At 30.7% G+C, this 19,086-nt stretch overlaps 1 protein-coding gene across 2 annotated transcripts; it reads right to left on the bottom strand.

The window, feature by feature from the left end:
* Positions 1–681: 681 nt before the first annotated feature.
* On the bottom strand, positions 682–18,832 carry LOC148623371 (lipoxygenase homology domain-containing protein 1-like). 2 transcript variants are annotated; one of them, XM_088565196.1, is made up of 12 exons: positions 18,444–18,826; positions 16,811–16,930; positions 16,351–16,424; positions 15,866–16,021; positions 14,534–14,689; positions 12,886–13,060; positions 11,912–12,107; positions 9,032–9,080; positions 8,086–8,224; positions 5,296–5,462; positions 3,785–3,871; positions 682–3,085 (listed from the first exon to the last, which is right to left on the bottom strand). In XM_088565196.1, exons 1-12 carry the CDS (start codon positions 18,718–18,720, stop codon positions 2,642–2,644), a joined length of 2,040 nt encoding a protein of 679 aa, XP_088421322.1. In that variant the 5' UTR covers positions 18,721–18,826; the 3' UTR covers positions 682–2,641. The 2 variants fall into 2 exon arrangements, with proteins under 2 accessions (XP_088421322.1, XP_088421323.1); XM_088565197.1 differs by lacking the exon at positions 16,811–16,930 and having other exon boundaries at positions 18,444–18,832.
* Positions 18,833–19,086: the final 254 nt, after the last annotated feature.

The following is a 19,086-nucleotide window of genomic DNA, read 5'->3' as shown; positions in this document are numbered from 1 at the left end:
CGAAGGGATGTTGCCACAGATGAAAGGAAAGTTGACAATTCTGAATGAAAAGTCATCACGTTTGTCGTAAAGTTTGGTCAATAATTTCCTTTACCATCGATTTCCAAGTGTAGGTCAAGATATGAGGCTTAACATGTCATACTTTTCCTTTCCTCTTTCGCCTACCCCGACTTGACTTTTTATGAGCAACTCGGCGGGTGTTTCTTGAAAAGCAGAGGACGCTTACCCTACTGGTGCACCTGGTCCATGCTCCCAGTTTTCAGTGGAGTCCGAATTGTTTTTATTTCTGTTGCTTTGTACGTATTATTTATGTTATTTTTTGTTCTTTGTTATATGTGTGTGTGTGTGTGTGTGCTTTTTTCGGGTCTGATCTTTGTCCCTGGATTGCGTTCTTTTGATTTTCTGTTAGAACCTTGGTTCGCTTGTTATAACCTACGGATGATTTTTTTTCTAAAATCAGTAAAAATAACATCGTAATTTTCAAATAAACTGACAACTTCAAAATGTGCACAATTACTCTTAATGACAGTTCCTTAATTAAGGGTGCAAAGACTCTACCAATTATTAAAAACATAACTTGGAGAGATAATGCTATCTATCTAATATAAAGCGAGTAGTAAAAGCACCAAAATTTTGTAGAATATCAAAGGGTTATTGCACCAATATTTGGAATAACAAATATTATGCTTTTAATATTTTTATTCGTCTACTTTCTTACATATATCCGCTAGGATATTATATGGACCGACTCATGTCACATAATAATTTAAAAAGTTATACATATTTCTCTCTTTTCATACGAATATAAAAATGATTTATTGACTTAACTGCATTTGTAAATAATAAATGTAGAAAATAGTTCATGATACTTCCAGTCAAATTGAAATATATGGACTGGTTGGTCACCCTTAGCATCAGGAACTATTTGCTAAATATTGCATGCACTTGCAAGTCTTCCATATAAACTACAAGGTATGATATTTCTCAATATTCATGTCATAACCCTTTGTAGAAAACCTTGTAATTTGTTTTAATATGCATTGTTGTTGACATTGATGCTATCTTTGCAATAGTGCAATAAAGGAATTTATAGCATGTTTTCTATGGTAAATATTTGTAGATACAATAAAACAACTGACCACATCTATTACTCCTATGACATTAGCATTCATGATTGAAGCAGTTTTAGAAAATTTAGTGAAAGCACAGTCCCTGAGACAAATACCTGACATAATAAAGGATTAACTCTATTGGATGAAATATAATCATGTGACATAGATCAATTTGGATATTTATATTTTTTTGTATTACAGTGTAAAATAGTATTCAAATTTTGGCAACAAATATCTGAGAAATAAACTTTCACTGAATCTTTATCCTTGAATATAATATTCTTAATGCTTTCCAAAGGATTAAGCATGAATTACATAATCTGCCCTTCTGCATGATTATTAGGTAGAACTATACTAAATATATGGCATGATTCTCAGGTAGAACTATACTAAATACATGACATGATTCTCAAGTAAAACTATACTAAATATATGGCATAATTTTCAGGTAGAACTATACTAAATACATATTGTAAAGACATAGTACACAAATATGATGAAGTTACTTTTGATTTTTTGTTATACAATTTCAACATCATGAAGATGTTTATAGATCTCTGAGTATAAAGGAATATTTTATCATTGTTTGTTCTAGTTCTAAATACCATTAAAATTTGGTCAGATTGGGGGAGCAACTTATAATGAGTCTAACTGCAACTTGTCACCTGGCATTGAGATGGTCCAAATAAGTTTTAATTTCAAATCTAACTTGATCTTGAGGTGACATATCTCTAATCAAACATAGGTAATTCTTACTGACATTTATAGATATCCAGACCCAGATCACACATCTCAAAACCTTAAGCAAAATAACTGAACTTAACAAATCAAGATATAATATAAGATGTCAAAAACAAACAAAAAAAAAACAAACATTGCTAGAAATAACAACAAAATTAGTTACCATGAAAACATTGATCCCCTTCACCTAGCATATGGGAAAAATAACAAGAGTAAAAGTAATAAATGAATCACGGAAAATCCAGTTTATAATTGTTTTACCACGGGCTGATTATTTATGTCACATTATTTTACAAGCGATAGCAAGGGGTTAAATAACGACATAAATGGCCAACCTGTGGTAAAACAATGATAAAATGGGAGTGTCTGTGATCTATTTCAATTCTAATAGGACTAGTTTCAAAAATAACAAAAATTCACTAAATACTTAAAAGCAAAGGAATTGGTCCATAACATATCATATCAATACTTAACATCATGGGAAATGACAGAAAGATCATCATATAGATTTCTTATTGAAAAAGGTTCTAATAGTCAAATCCTTTAAAAGAATTAATGATTGTATAACAACATACAAAAATATTGAACTGAGAATTCTATGTAGTATTACATGGAGTTCAAGAAATAACATTATTAGGAAGTTACTGGAAAATTAAAGATAGATAAACTAATTAAAAACCAGTTAAATTAAAGGTAAAATCAAAATAATTTAATAGATTTTTGTGAAATTAAAAAAAAATTAGACTTTAACATTTAAATACCCTGCTTATATTTACTCACTGCAACCCCTAATCTTTGTAAAACATAGTTCTTTCTTTAACTTTAAGTTCTCGTATGAACAAACCATCCCCTTCATCCTTAGCGAACCACTGATTACAAGGAAACACACATTCTTCATACAAAGGCACTTTCAGTGTAATTTTAGATGATCTTCTGTGAGTTTTTCTATCTTCCTCGTCATCACTGTCAGATAAATCCCTTTCTTTCTCTTTTCTCCTCTGCATTTTCTTATTAACCTTTTCATTTCTTACTTTTCTTCCTCTCTGATTATCATCTGACAAATCATTTTCATCATCAGATTTATTCATAAGTTTTTTCATCCTTTTTTCTAGTTCATCTACATCATCTCTTTGACCCCTGCCCTTATGTCTTTTTATGATTTCAGCTTCTTTTTTTGTCTGTTTCAGGTATGTTACAATTTCTTTCTTCTGTAGGTATCTCTTTATCTTAACCTAAATGTAATGTAATAATACTTTAACCTGAATGGTTTATAGGGGGTGAAACAGGTATACACGCCCATAAAATTGTGAAAAAATTTTTATTGCATTAAAGTCTTGTTACACTTTACAATAAGCCATGAATGGGGAGTATAAAATATAGAAATTTTACTTTTATCCATTTCACATTCAATGTTAACTTGATTTATCCATTTTACACAAAGTAGTTCAAGGTTGTAATTTTGGTTGAGAGTCATATTTTGAAACATTTGAAAATAAATAGATAAAACATTTTTTTTTAATGTAAAATTATACATTTAAAGTAACTATATCAGTAAAATCAATTCACTTTTCTTTCAGTTTCTGTGTTATATTTTAATTGGTTACACATCAGAATCTGAATGGACAGAGTTTGTACCATTGACAACAATTTTTATATTATTATATTCTAGTTATATGACTACAGTCTTAAAGTAGAACTGAGAGTAACCTAAACTGAATGATACTCCTGCTTACAATACTTGACACATTAAATCTTAAGTTTGGATTTCCTCCCTTTTCAAGCATCCCTCTAAATATCTTGCTTCATGAATATCTACATATGATCCTTATCATTTGTATAAATTGCAAAAGCATTTTGACTGAAGAATAATTAAAAATATTGATTTTAGCTGAGCATTTTGGTGATTGAACAGAACACTGCTACATACAAACCTGATCTAAGAACCACCCTGCTCCAGGGCCTGAATTGTCATGTCCAATAGTTATTGTCTTAATGGGACCAACATCTATGTCTTCATACTAGAAATACACAACAATGCTATAAGACAGTTTGTCATATGATACAGTGGTTAAAAATAAAATTTGAAAACAAGTTCAATCTTGAATGGCAAAAGTTTGTGACACAATTGATATTTATCAAAATGTCTTTTTGACTATTCAGTAGCAGTCTTTAAACAAATCATGCAATTTCTGTAATATGTGATACACCCCAAAAAAGGCTACATATTTTTATTTTTGTTATTAAGTTGCTTTATAGGTCTACATGATGAAATGTATAATCATTCATTCCAATCTGTCTGCTCTTAGGAGATAATTCACATTGAAAATCCAATGGTTTCTACTGTGTTTTAGTGTCATTTACAGAGTTAACTCCCTACAGTACAATGAACAAGGGATCTATGATAAAACTACATGTTATTTTCTACAATAACATTTTAAACAAAATACCAAAAATATAAATATGTAGGCATTCCAACCATGTATAACATTTTGCATGATTCTTAGCTTGAGTGCTACTTAATTTTATAACATTATAAATGACAACCCTGAGTAAAAATTATGATACATAGGATTCTCAAAGGGTTTTAATAGAAAACTACAGCACTTTTTGTATGATAGATAGGAGTCTTTGAAAATTACTTGATGAACAAACAGTACTTTTTTTCATATTGACAACAACGTAGGATACCTAAAAATATGTTGAGTATGCTGTTCTAGTCATTAAAAATACATACATATCACAAAGAAATCTGTGCTATATGCTAATCCAATCATTAAAAAAACATACATATCACAAAGAAATCTGTCCTATGGTGTTCAAATCATTAAACACACAATCACAAAGAAATCTGTCCTATATGGTGTTCCAATCATTAAAAAAATACATATCACAAAGAAATCTGTCCTAAATGGTGTTCAAATCATTATACACACAATCACAAAGAAATCTGCCCTAAATGGTGTTCAAATCATTATACACACAATCACAAAGAAATCTGTCCTATGGTGTTCAAATCATTAAACACACAATCACAAAGAAATCTGTGCTATATGCTGTTCCAATCATTAAAAAAAATACATATCACAAAGAAATCTGTCCTAAATGGTGTTCAAATCATTATACACACAATCACAAAGAAATCTGTCCTGTATGGTGTTCAAATCATTAAACAATATGTCAAAAATATTTCAATACTTGATAGTATGTAAAAAGCTCGCTTAAATAATGACCTAAAAAAATAAAGGAACAAAAAAGGTTTTTTTTAGAAACCTATATACAAATGTGACATAAATTCAGTTTGGTTTGATTGAAAAAGCTATACTGGTATGCTCTATCTTTTAAACACACTTCTTATGCATTCAACCAAGCTTAATTGTGGTCTTATAAAGAATTTTGGAAAAAAATTCCAGTTTAAGTAAAAATAATTATCATGTCTAGTTACCTGGAATACATCTAACATTCCCCTCTCAAAATTATTTTTCTCATCGTCTAGATTGTGTTTCTTTGTAATAGACTTCTCACCACAGATCTGTATAAATACATTGGCATCAGTTCCAGCAAATCTCTTATCACCTGTCCTTACATACACCATGTAGTTTGTCTTCTGTCCTATTATGAAATAATCTTCACATCAATGACAAGATAACAGTGTTTGGATTTACATTCAAATAAAAATATCTTCCCTTTACTTACTAGATCTTTTTTTTAATGGAAGGCATGCGGCTTGTTCACTTTTAAATAATAAGTTATATTTTCATGTATGTTTATTCCATAATTATTAAAAATCTTTGAAAATTTGAAGCTATAAAAATGTGTTAGAAAAATCGTAAAGATTTGATTTCCCTTAAAAAAAAACCTTTTGTTTTCATAAATCAGGTATCTCTTTGACATAAATAAGTACTACTCATCTAAAACACCACAACTTACTATTGAAAAAGAAACAGTAAAATATGCAGATACAAGACTGTAGTGTGGGGCTTCAGCAACCCACCCTCTCCTTTAGAGAAAAAAACTAGTGTCAGTTAAAAGTTTCATAGACTTCATGCCAATGGGCATGCCCCTCCTTTTAAAACTTCTGCATATCCCCCTAGGAAAGGCAACAGTAAGAATAGTGACATATAGAAGATGACAATGAACTAAGTTTGTGGAAAAGCTACCACTCTTAAATGCAAATCCCTATTCATGGCGAGAATATGGCAATAATTTTGATCTTACTTTATGCATATCTACATATAAAGCCAAACCTTCATGTTAGCATTCATCAAGATCTATTGAATGGTTTAGGAGGAGTTGTACTTACAAGGTACATGGATGGATAAACAGACAGACACGGTGATTCCTCAATACTTGTAAACTTTGTTTTCCTGGGTTTTGATATTATATTTTTAAAGGAAATTTGAAATTAAAAATTTGTAAAAACAATAAAAAGCACAATGATTATGTACACTGTTTAAAAGTAATGAAGTGTAAGAATTTACTTATAAAAATCCAATGAAACAAACATCAAATCAACAAACAAGACACTCAAACAAACAAACAAACAAACAGACAAGACACTCAAACAAACAAACAAGACACTCAAACAAACAAACAGACAAGACACTCAATCAAACAAACAAACAAACAAACAAACAAGACACTCAAACAAACAAACAATATACTCAAACAAACAGACAAGACACTCAAACAAACAAACAAACAGGTAAGACACTCCAAAAAACAAACAAACAAACAAGACACTCAAACAAACAAACAAAAAACAAACAAACAGATAAGACACTCAAACAAACAAATAAACAAACAAGACACTCAAACAAACAAACAAACAGACAAGACACTCAAACAAACAAATAAACAAACAAGACACTCAAACAAACAAACAGACAAGACACTCAAACAAACAAACAAACAAACAAGACACTCAAACAAACAAACAGACAAAACAAACAAACAAGACACTCAAACAAACAAACAGAAAAGACACTCAAACAAACAAACAAACAAACAAGACACTAAAACAAACAAACAAACAGGTAAGACACTCAAAAAAACAAACAAACAAACAAGACACTCAAACAAACAAACAGACAAGGCACTCAAACAAACAAACAAACAACAAGACACACAAACAAACAAACAAGACACTCAAACAAACAAACAGACAAAACAAACAAACAAGACACTCAAACAAACAAACAAACAGACAAGACACTCAAACAAACAAACAAACAAGATACTCAAACAAACAGACAAGACACTCAAACAAACAAACAAGACACTCAAACAAACAAACAAACAAGACACTAAAACAAACAAACAAACAGGTAAGACACTCAAAAAAACAAACAAACAAACAAGACACTCAAACAATTAAAGGTAACACATAAAGGTTGCCTAGCAACCATTAGGAACAGGATATTTTTTTGCATTGCTATTTATTTTGAGAAGTACATGTAGTTTATTTCAATCTGCCTTTCATTTAATTATGCATACCAATATTTATGTTCAGATGTTTGATACACTGTCTTAAAATGATTATATATAATCCAAGAAGAAAACATATTAATAAGTAACAAAAATATAACAACAACATCAAGATACCTGACACATTTCCTGAAATAACAACAGTTAACTACCATAAAAACAGTATTATTATTTAGTTTCTTTTTAAAGTACAAATTTCATATTTGCTAATTTTCACAAATTCTATTAAATGAAAATATTTACAGGTAACAATTTTACAGGTAACAATTTTGTGATTTTGAATAGATGATGGAAGTTTGATTATATAAAAATGATTTTCATGGAAATGAAAATACCCAGGCAGTGAAAATTTGTTTACATAAAAATATGCAAACAATGCCAATCAATATACAGTGTAGTATATCTAGTTCCATAAAGGAGGAATTTTAGACTGACACCAAAACATGTAAAATACTCAACAAAATACCACTGTTATGCCATGAAAAAGCACTGCCATGATATTTGAAGTTTGTATCTAAAGCACCAGAATTTATGTTGTTTATGTCAAACAAGTTAAAAGATCAAACTTGACATAGCAGTCAGTGGAAATATTAAACACTTGTTTCAAGCTGAAATATTTTAAGGCCAGACAAACTGAAGATTTATATCAAGTTGGAATCTTTCCGCAACAAACAAAATGTTTTTTCTTCCTTTTGATTGATTGATCTTAAATCAATAGTAAGACTCAGAGAGATCAATTATTAGTTACCATGCTCAGTCTCCTTTGGTAGATGTTTTTTGGCTTGTATGTCCCTATACAAAACTCCTTCACCAATGTCCTTTCCTATCCAACCGTTGTACATGAAGTAATACTTCTGTTGTGGATTGTCACGTTGATATATTATTACCTAAAGCAAACAGAATTAACAAGTTGACAATTGAAACATAAGATGATTTACATAATACTTTTTAACCTATGAATCAGGGAACACTTGATTATACATTATTGTTTGACTCATAGTCAATAATCATGCAATCAATAACTTTGAAATTGAGACGTTTTAAAAACCCTGAAAACAGAAAAATGTTGTGTTCTTAAAATAGCTGTTAGTGTTTGACTAGAACACAATCAATAAAGACATAAATACCAAAGATCATCTCCTCCCATGTTGACTTGAATACCAAAAATCATTCCCTTCATTGTTGACATAAATACCAAAGATCAACTCCAATTCAGACATTATTTCCGAAGATCACCCCTCCCATACTGACATGTAAACTATTGATCTCCCCCTCCAAAGCTGACATTAATTCAAAAGACCACCCCCTCTCATGCTGACATTAATACCAAATATCACCCCTCCCATGTGTTCATAAATACCAATGATCACAACCCCTCATGCTGAAATCAATACCAAAGATCAACCCTCCCATGCTGACATTTATATTTAAGATCACGCCCTTGCATGCTGACATTAATACCAAATATTACCCTCTCGGATGGTGACAGTAATACCAAAGATCATCCCATACCATGCTGTCAATTATTAGAGGATATAATTAATGTTACCAAATTACTATTTTATGATCTTATATTTATATTGTCTTGGTGCCTCAAAATACATCAATATCACTTTAAATTTTTAATTTTCAAAATGGTATTAGTGTTTTGACCATGAAGTGACCATAAATACCTGTTACCATTAAAGATATACCTTGTCAAGGAACCATCCAGATGCTAACCCTTTGGCATCATGTTCAATTCTGAAAAAAAGAGACATTGAGAGACTGTCAAAAAGATCCCTACTGACAAGATCAGCCTGGACTGTAAGGAATATTATAAATACATATTGACTATTTTATAAATATCAAATTGACTTAATCACTAAAATAACACTTTAACAATGAATTTTTGAAAATTTGTATTTCTAGTAGCAATATTTTTTCTCATAAAATTACATTCTTATGACATAGCAAAAGATACCAGAACCCTAAAGATTACAAAACTTTCTAGCTTGACGCAACTCAATAATTTGGACAACAATTAGGCGATTTATGCAATTTGTAAGAATGTAAAATCTTGGCATTTTAATCATCTTGTCTACAAAATATCTGTAGTATTACAATTTCTTGGCATTTCTTTCTCAAATTCACTACAGCAAGCTAACTATTATAATTTAAGAGACACAAAGCTCCACAAAGCTTCCCCCTACTCTTTATATGCCTTAAATGAACCAACAACACAAATGACTATATAGTAATGGTACGATTGTAGCTCTTATGTTCTGCACACCTCACTTGTTTAAAAAAGGCACAGAGCATTTCATTTTCAGTGATATAGGAGTTGTTCACTTGATTTTTTTGCCCCGATTGATTTTAATATTACAAAAAAAAAAAAAAATTCCAACATTTGCAGTTAAAAAAAATTGTTTTCAGACCCACATTTTTCCTCATTAAAATCAAATAATTTTCCAAAAAAATTTTTTTGTATCAATAATGTGAAAAAAAAATTCAATTAACCCACATGAAAATCCCCACCACCTGTAAATCAAATTGTGTGGTGTAACTCTATGTAATAAGTTATTCTAAACCTTATAATTCAAACATGAAACATGCCTGATACAAATTCGAAACTACATCACAAAAATGATTTTGACAAAAATGATATGCATATGGTAAAGAGGTTTTCGTGAAATGTAAATGGCTGATGGACTAATGTAAATTTAAAAATGGATGCCACATGACAGAATAAGCTCATATGGGCCTTTGGCTCATGTAAGCTAATAGCTGGTAAAGAAAATAAATCTTGACATTTTAATCATCTTGCCCACAAAATATCTGTAATATTACAATTTCCATTTTCAAGCTTTACATCAACAAGAACTTTACTCCACACCTACTATTCATACTACAAACTCTATATATGTAGTTCTTATCTATAGGATGTGAGTTGTTTGAAACATGCTTATGATCATTTACATTTTTCATATCCAAAACACAATTATTTACTAAACTACACAAACTGACTTCAATAAATAGTGAACATGCATAATAACTGTTTGGTTTTATTTTGACACATTCCACATGCAGAAAAAAAAGTAGCTTTACCTCAAAATTTGTTCTAAATGTGTACAGTGAAAATAAAATAAATTTAATTTTTGACATACCACCTGTTTGTATATACATATACATATACATATACATATATATATATATATATATATATATATATATATATATATATATATATATATATATATATATATATATATATATATATACATACATACATACATACATATATACATATATATACATATACACACACACACACACACACACACACACACACACACACACACATATATATATATATATATATATATATATATATATATATATATATATATATATATATATATATATATATATATATATATATATATATATATATACACAAATATATATATATATATTGTAAGGTAATAAAGAGGACCTGAATTGCTTCCCCTGATGAATATATTTGATGTCAGGAATAAAAGTATATTCTGGCAACTGTAATCTTTTCTGCTATGGTTCATAAAATATAATCCCAAAACTGCAAAAATGGTTATTTTTTTTAACTTCCAAGGACACTAACTACTAAGGAGTCTGTTAAAATCATGACATCGAATAAATCCATTACAGGGCTGATCATAAAGATTATTTTACCAATTGAAAGTTTCTTTCATGACATAAGCGAAAAATTGCAAAACATCATCTTTCAAGGGTTGTAACTTTAGATGAAGAGTCATCCTACAACTTTTGTAGACCCTATCATCAATGAATCCTTCATTTATTTTTTCAAGATATTGACTAGAAATTGTCAACAAAATATCAATGTTTTACCTGGTAATGCATGTTCACAAAGGCAACAAAATACATGTGTCATTGTTTTACCTGGTAATGCATGTTCAAGAACCTCAGATCTTCCACAGACCTGATATACAAGAACTTGGGGCACTTAAGGTTTGGACCAACCTCCCATTTTATGTCACGACCATTATTTCTGTCAGATTTGTTATAGATATTAAAAATATTTTTTGCAAGGTTCTGTGCCTATTCAATGACAAATATCTTGAAGGAAATGCATAATTCTACTTTCTAATAAAAAATTGACTCAGTAGAGGGAACTTGTATCTGAGTCAATTTCCTATTAGAAAAAAAACTGGCAAAAATACGATTAATTTAATGAATCAGATTAACAAATCAGGCAGAGATAATAATCCTGAAGAAAAAAGGGGGATGGTCTGAACCATCTGTGCCCCAAAGTGCCTATGACCTAATAATGTACAAATTAACAAAAATAATTCAAATAAAGCAGTGAATAATTCAACATCCAATGATACTTGACAGTTTTGAGACATGAAGCGGGAGCAGCTCAACAAAAAGTCTGAATAACTAAAAAATCACTAGACACAAAAATAAATCTTAAATTTTACACAAGTTAATTTTTAAAATTGAATTCAAATTGATACTTCAATAGTTCTGCACTTTAGACCTATGTTGTTGACTTCTTAAGGCTTCTTAGTAGAACTAAACACAATATGGCTCACCTTATTCTTCTGATTTCTCCAAGATTTTTACAGGACACTTCAAACTTATCCATTTGTCCCTTCTCAAACTTAGACTTGTCATGGTCAACAAACTTCAGTTTATTGGTAGCTCCTCTAGTACCAAATATTGTCATATAAATGTTAGCATCTGTTCCTGAGAAGGCTTTCTTCCCTGTGAAGATCTGCACTGTGTATACTATAAAAGATCATTGTAAACAATGGAGTAATTTTGCTGATACCAGTCCTGTTAGTTAGTTAAAACTTTAGATTACTTCATTTATAAATATTGCAAGCATATGATCCTTTTTTAGTTAAAAAGATGACTGAACCAAGAGATTTATGGGCTGTTACTTCCTTAGAGTGTCAAAACAGATGTCACAAATAATTGTTCCTGTGCAATTATTTCTTATGAAATTTGAGAGGTTTCGGGAAGGTTCAATCTGGAGATAAGCTCACATGCTTTGACAAATTAAATATTTCATCAAATGTTGTCTGTATACAAAGGCTTTCATGGTTCAAATAATTACAAATATAAGTTGTCGACATGTGTCCAATATTATCTTCATAGAAATATGTCAAGAAATCAAATGTTATTTTTTTGTAGTCAATTGGTGGAAATTACACATTGAACATGTACATGTATCTCCATTCTGAACTTTGATTTCTATGTTTTACATACTGTAAAAGGTCATCAAAGTAAGCACACATTTTCTTAATATTTTGCAATATCCATTTTGGTTTGACGAAGTTTATTTCCAGGGTAGAATTTGATATAAACCAAACCCATTATAAATAAAGTTTCTACACAATATAGCAGAAACATCAATTTTTGCTATAACAAGCAACTGCTGACATTAGCACTATTTTAAAATATTTTCTTCAAGTTTCTTGATTTCAATATAAATGTGTAATCATGTATGTTTAAGGTATGATGTATAATGTTTATATCAACTAAATAACCAACTGGCTCTTACCTTCGGAAGCTGCTTTGCCCTGCTGTTTACCAAATAAATCTCTTTTTATTCTATAATCTTTGATGTGTAAAGACAACCAACTGTGACATTCAAACTCCCACATATCTTCTGTTTTTACATCAGTGATAACTATTTTCTCTAAATACCATTTGTGTGATGGCATCATTCCATCATGCTAAAAAAACAGTGATTTTCTTAGAAAGAATTTTTTCTTTGTTACAATCTTTTTTTCTATAGCTACTGTGAAAGGTCAGGTAATATCATCGATTTGTACCAATGTGGTGGTGTTTTACATAATTTGGTAAAACAACAAATAATAATAATGTTTTGCAGGGCACAGCTTAATACAACCACAGAGGTCAAACCCTGACGTCTGGGGGCAAATATGGACATACCATTCAAGCTTGATACAGCTCTGAATTATGATTGTGATTAAATATTTGACACAGGAACAGGATTTTATCAGAATCGTAGTGGCCCCTTATTCCCCAATAAGTACAAACCCCAAATCAATGGCAGCCTTACTTTGTGGGTAAGGCACATTTGGTACCATTCATTTTCATTCACATCATTATCTATAATACTTGTTTCTGGCTCTTTTTTGGCCCCTCATTCTGTATCAGTTCCAAATCAGAACATCCAAATCAACCTCAGTGATACATTTGTGATATGGCACCTTATACTACAATTTCAAGGAAATCCATTCACATGTAGTCAAGTTATTGTTCGAACACCATGAAATAGTTCATTTCTGGCCATCCTTTTTGGCCCCTAATTTATAAACATTTCAAGAAATATCCCCAAAATCAATCCCAGCCTTTCTTGGATGGTGTAACACACTATGGTACAATTTAAAAGAGATTCACTTACTTAGGGTCAAGTTATTGTCCAGATATAATGAAAAAGCTTGTTTTGGCCCCTAATTCATAAACAGCTTGAGTCACAACCACCAAAACTAATCCCAGCTATCATTTATATATTATTACACTTTGTGGCACAATTTAAAAGTGATACATTCACAATTAATACAGTTATTGTCCAGACATCATGAAAAAATGCCCCTAAGTGCTGAACAGTTTGAATCGCACCCCCAAAAAATAAATCCCAGCCTTCCTTTTGTGGTATGACACCTTGCAAATTTCAAAGAGATCCTTCAACAATTAATCAAGTTATTATCAGAACATCATAAAAATGCTTGTTTCCAGCTCCTTTTTGGCCCCTTAATTCCTGAATGGTTTGAGTCAAAATCCCCAAAATTGACCCCAACCTTTCTTTCTTTCCTAAAATTTCAACAAGCCACAACAACTGTTACACCTGAAATACTTCACAGTATTAGTTTTTCCTAGTTTTCCTTGGATATAATTTTCAACAAAACACAATACAAAAAGACCTAATAATATCTCTGAAAGGAAGACATACTGATCTCTATAGTAGCTATCTCAAGGTTGCCAAGAAATGGACCCTTTAGATATACTGACCTCTACAATAACTATATCAAGGTTGCCACATAACGGGCCCTTTAAATATACTGGGCTCTATAGTACAGTAACTATTTCAAGGTTACCAAAGAATGGGCTTTTTAGATATATTGATCTCTATAGTAACTATCTCAAGGTTACCAAGGAATGGACCCTTTAGATATACTGACCTCTATAGTAACTATCTCAAGGTTACCAAGGAATGGACCTTTCAGATAAAATGTTTCTTTGGTCTCCCGCATGAAAACGAAGTTCATTGAACCTCTTCCTTTCTTCAACTCCGTTTTTTGTAATTCATCTCTGCTGCCTTTTATGGTAATGTGAACCTATAATAAATAATATATATCATTGTGCTATTTGGTTGATCTTAACATGACCATAGGTGTCAATACTGATTATACAAGTTTTAAGTTTATTCCATATACTTGTACTTCATATGTATATACATATGCAATGATATACAACAGTATTGTATTTACATCTAGGCAATGATATACAACAGTATTGTATTTATATATTGGCAATGATATACAACAATATTGTATTTATATATTGGCAATGATATACAACAATACTGTATACATATATATATTGGCAATGATATACAACAATACTGTATACATATATATATTGGCAATGATATACAACAGTATTGTATTTATATATTGGCAATGATATACAACAATACTGTATTAATATATTGGCAATGATATACAACAGTATTGTATGTATATATAGGCAATGATATAAAACAGTATTGTATGTATATATAGGCAATGATATAGAACAGTATTGTATGTATATATAGGCAATGGTATACGACAGTACAACACCTAGGAAATCATCCCTTATAATTTTATTTAAATTTATTCCTGACTGCCTTGTCTACATGTTCAGTACCATGGAATTGATCCTGGATTCCCCTGTATGTATGTTAAGTACCTTTGAATTTATCCCTGATTGTCCTGTATACATTTTCAGGACCTATTGGAACGCATCTCTGATTCCCCTGTACATATTGTATGTTCAATACTTGGAATTCATCCAGAATTCCCTTGTACATTGTATTTATGTACAAGACCTAGGAATTGATCCCTGATTCCCTTGTATATATATTCAGTACCTAGGAATTGATCCCTGATTCCCTTGTATATATATTCAGTACAGAGGAATTGATCTCTTGTTTGCCTGTATATATATTCAGTACAGAGGAATTGATCCCTTATTTGCCTGTATCTATATTCAGTACAGAGGAATTGATCCCTTATTTGCCTGTATCTATATTCAGTACAGAGGAATTCATCCCTGATTCCCCTGTATATATATTCAGTACAGAGGAATTGATCCCTTATATGTCTGTATATATATTCAGTACAGAGGAATTGATCCCTTATTTGCCTGTATCTATATTCAGTACAGAGGAATTCATCCCTGATTTCTGTGTACATATAACATATATTCAGTACCTAGGAATTATCCCTGACTCCCCTGATGTCTAATACCTTTGCATTGATCCCTGATTCCCCTGTATAAACATCCACCTTGTATAGTCTATCATAAACTGTAGTGTCAATAATCTCTTCTTCTTTCTTTTTTATTGTTGGTCTTGGTGCAATGTATTTTATTTTAGGTTTTGCTATAGTTGCTCTCTTTGGTATCTGTGAAACAAAAGTCATTATGTTAGTTTTTTCTCCGTTTTTTTGAAGAATTTTGTCAATCGTGGAATGTTCACAAAGCTTATATTGTAAAATATTTGACATATGACCTTGTTTGAAGGATAATAGTATTCTTCTTGCTATTTAGATCAGTAATCCCTTGATATTTATTAAACACAGATACCAGTACATGTATACATAATATAGACACAACAAATTAATAAGGTTAATTGCAAACCTTTGTTATTTGGTTGAAATAAGACATTGTTTTGGAGTATCCTTCAGGGTTGGAGTTAAGTTTGGAAAGTACAAACCATTTAAGGTAAACTTACCTTGTGTAAATGCATGTGCCTTTGGTGTTCCTCCATTGTTGTACATAAGTAACAGAATTTGTTTGGTGGTAGAGCTTTTATAATATGAAAGAAAAAAAAATTATTAGAACCAAAACATTGAAGGACCATTTAATTTTCTTAGAGTGAAATTGTAATTTGTACATAAAGAAAATTTTGTGTCAAGTTCAAGACTTTTTCCACTATAATACAATTTATTTTTTTTCTTTGTTAAATATCTGGCCTTAAAAAGTCAGTCACAGCACCCCCCCATTGGGACTTTGAGAGTCAAATAATCTGATGTCACAACTTCTTGGTTTATTAACTTATAGCACACTATAGTCTTTAAACAACTTACATGTAGTCTATTATACTGGTATACCAATAACAATATTGATTGTCAAAAAATAAAACTATATGTTTAAAATGCTTTTCTATATTTTGTTTCTAATAAAAGGCTTACGTGTCTCTACAGATGAAGATAAAGAATCATTATCATCTACTGGTCTATCAACACCCTGAATAAACTCTGTAAACATAACATTAGGATCCTTCCACTTCCCCTTAAATGCAATGTTTGCTACTGAAAGGCATGAAATTGAAAAAAATGAGAAAAAAAAAAATAAACAGCATACTAATTTTTATACTGATAATCACAGGGCCTTTGCAGCATAGTAAATCACAACATTATGCAAACATCCCATAAAATTTACAAATAAAGCACATGTACACAGCCATTCATAACTGATTTAATTGCATTGACACATATAGTAAAAAGTATCATAGTAAAAATATCACTGGAAGAGCCAACCATGACAATAGTAGACATAATATGAAATTATGAATCATAAATATCAATCATGCATTATTGTGCTTTCTTATGATAAAATTAGACCCCAAGTAATCTGCTAACACAAATAAAACTTCAATATTTCTCATCTATATTTAGAAGCCGATCTGGTGGCATTTTCCTTTGATCTATTGTTTTTTGCCTTTGACCTTTTAAAATTTTGCTAAACAAACTAACATGTTTGATTAATGATCATGTCTCAGTAAAAGTAAGTTACTGGTAATCTTTTCTGATTCATTTAATATTGAAGTCTTTTCTATTTGATTTAATTTTTAAAAGAATGAATATCAGTTTAAAAAAATTTGAGAAATGAATGTACATATTCAGTTCCCCTTGCTGTTCAAGAATCTAACTCGCCCAAGTAAAAATATAACTTTTGATTGTATTATCCTTATCAAAGCATAGCTTTTCTAAGACAGGAAAAGCATTCATTATCTTCTTGAAATGGAATGGTATGTTGCATCAAATATTTTTTATGTGCATTTGTTTATGTCTTAGGTTATGTGTAAAATATTCCCACCTTCATTGGAGAATTGATATCGTTTGGAAATTGTACAAATTTTGAAATTTATACAAAGAATATTGTTGGATCTGCTTGAGAGGGTAAAATGAAATTTCAAGTGTGGTAAAACTAATGGTGCTTGATTTTAGTGGCAATGCCTTCTCCATACTAAATAGTGCTGATGCATGCTTGTTGATGAGAAACATGTACATGTAATAGGATGAGAAGCACATACATGTAATACAGAAAAGTATCTCATAGACAAAAGTGATACTGCTCTTCAAAAACACTTCTAAGGCAACTCCCCCTACTTGTGCTACCTACAAGTATGCCCTTAAATGTAATTGGTCTACTTGCTACTTGCTTTACATTGACGACTTGAGAAACTTCATCAAGGCAAAGCAAAACACTTTATGTAATGAAGCTTTGAAATGTTGTCAAAACACCTGCTAAACAAAATGTTCTAAAGACACGTTATTTGATCAAACTCCTTGGACATTTTCAAAAAACTTTTTTTCCAGTCGTTGAAAAACAAGACGTTCTTCGCTGATCAAGAACTGTTTGACTGATTAAATTACAAATATTCAGAATATTGTTTGCCGATACCCACAGGTAAAATTATCCTATGTTATATTAGTAAAAATGACACAAAATCCATTTTATTTAAAAGGGAACCTACATGTACTATGATGTTTCACTTGCACTTAACAGCTTAAGACAAATGCCCTACTCATATTAATGTACCTTCTGAATGATCCAGTGCAGATGTGGGTCTATTTTCTGAATGCCAGTGTCTGATACCATATTCATAGCATGGCTCTTTATCAACCATTACGGTTTTCAGCCTTTCAATGTTATCTGAAGTTCTGTGACATAAAGACTGAAGCCCATCTCCGTACAATTGTGTATTGATTGGACCAACCCAAGTGTGGACAACCTTGTCTTCTTCATCTAGAAACCTAACTGTTGATCCTTTCAATCTGTTCCGTCTGTGAGTTCTCAATTGCTCTCCTATGTCCATCTTTTACTTTCATATATCAGTCCTTACAATGTATGTCCACCATATTGTTTATATCATGTTACCACAGGAACTTATGCCGTTAATCGCACGCACCTGTTGATTGTGTCGTAAAATATATCATTTTTTACCTTAAAATATACTGCATTCACGAGATGATTATAAGTTCCCATGCAAAAAAAGTCAACCACAACTAAAAAAAAATGATTAACTTGACAATCTGCCTGATCCGGTCGATGTCGTATAATTTTGGATACCTGTAAAATGCGAAACGAAATAAAAACGAAACGAAAGGAAATAGAAGTAAAAATAAACATTCAATGCAACAAATATTAAGTTATGATACAACTGATAAATAAGTAGTTTAGT

Source organism: Perna viridis, chromosome 2 (assembly GCF_037379345.1).
Source record: "Perna viridis isolate PV_CMFRI_1.1 ecotype Kerala chromosome 2, ASM3737934v1, whole genome shotgun sequence".
Lineage (NCBI taxonomy): Eukaryota > Metazoa > Mollusca > Bivalvia > Mytilida > Mytilidae > Perna > Perna viridis.
This window is presented reverse-complemented; position numbering and strand designations above follow the sequence as displayed.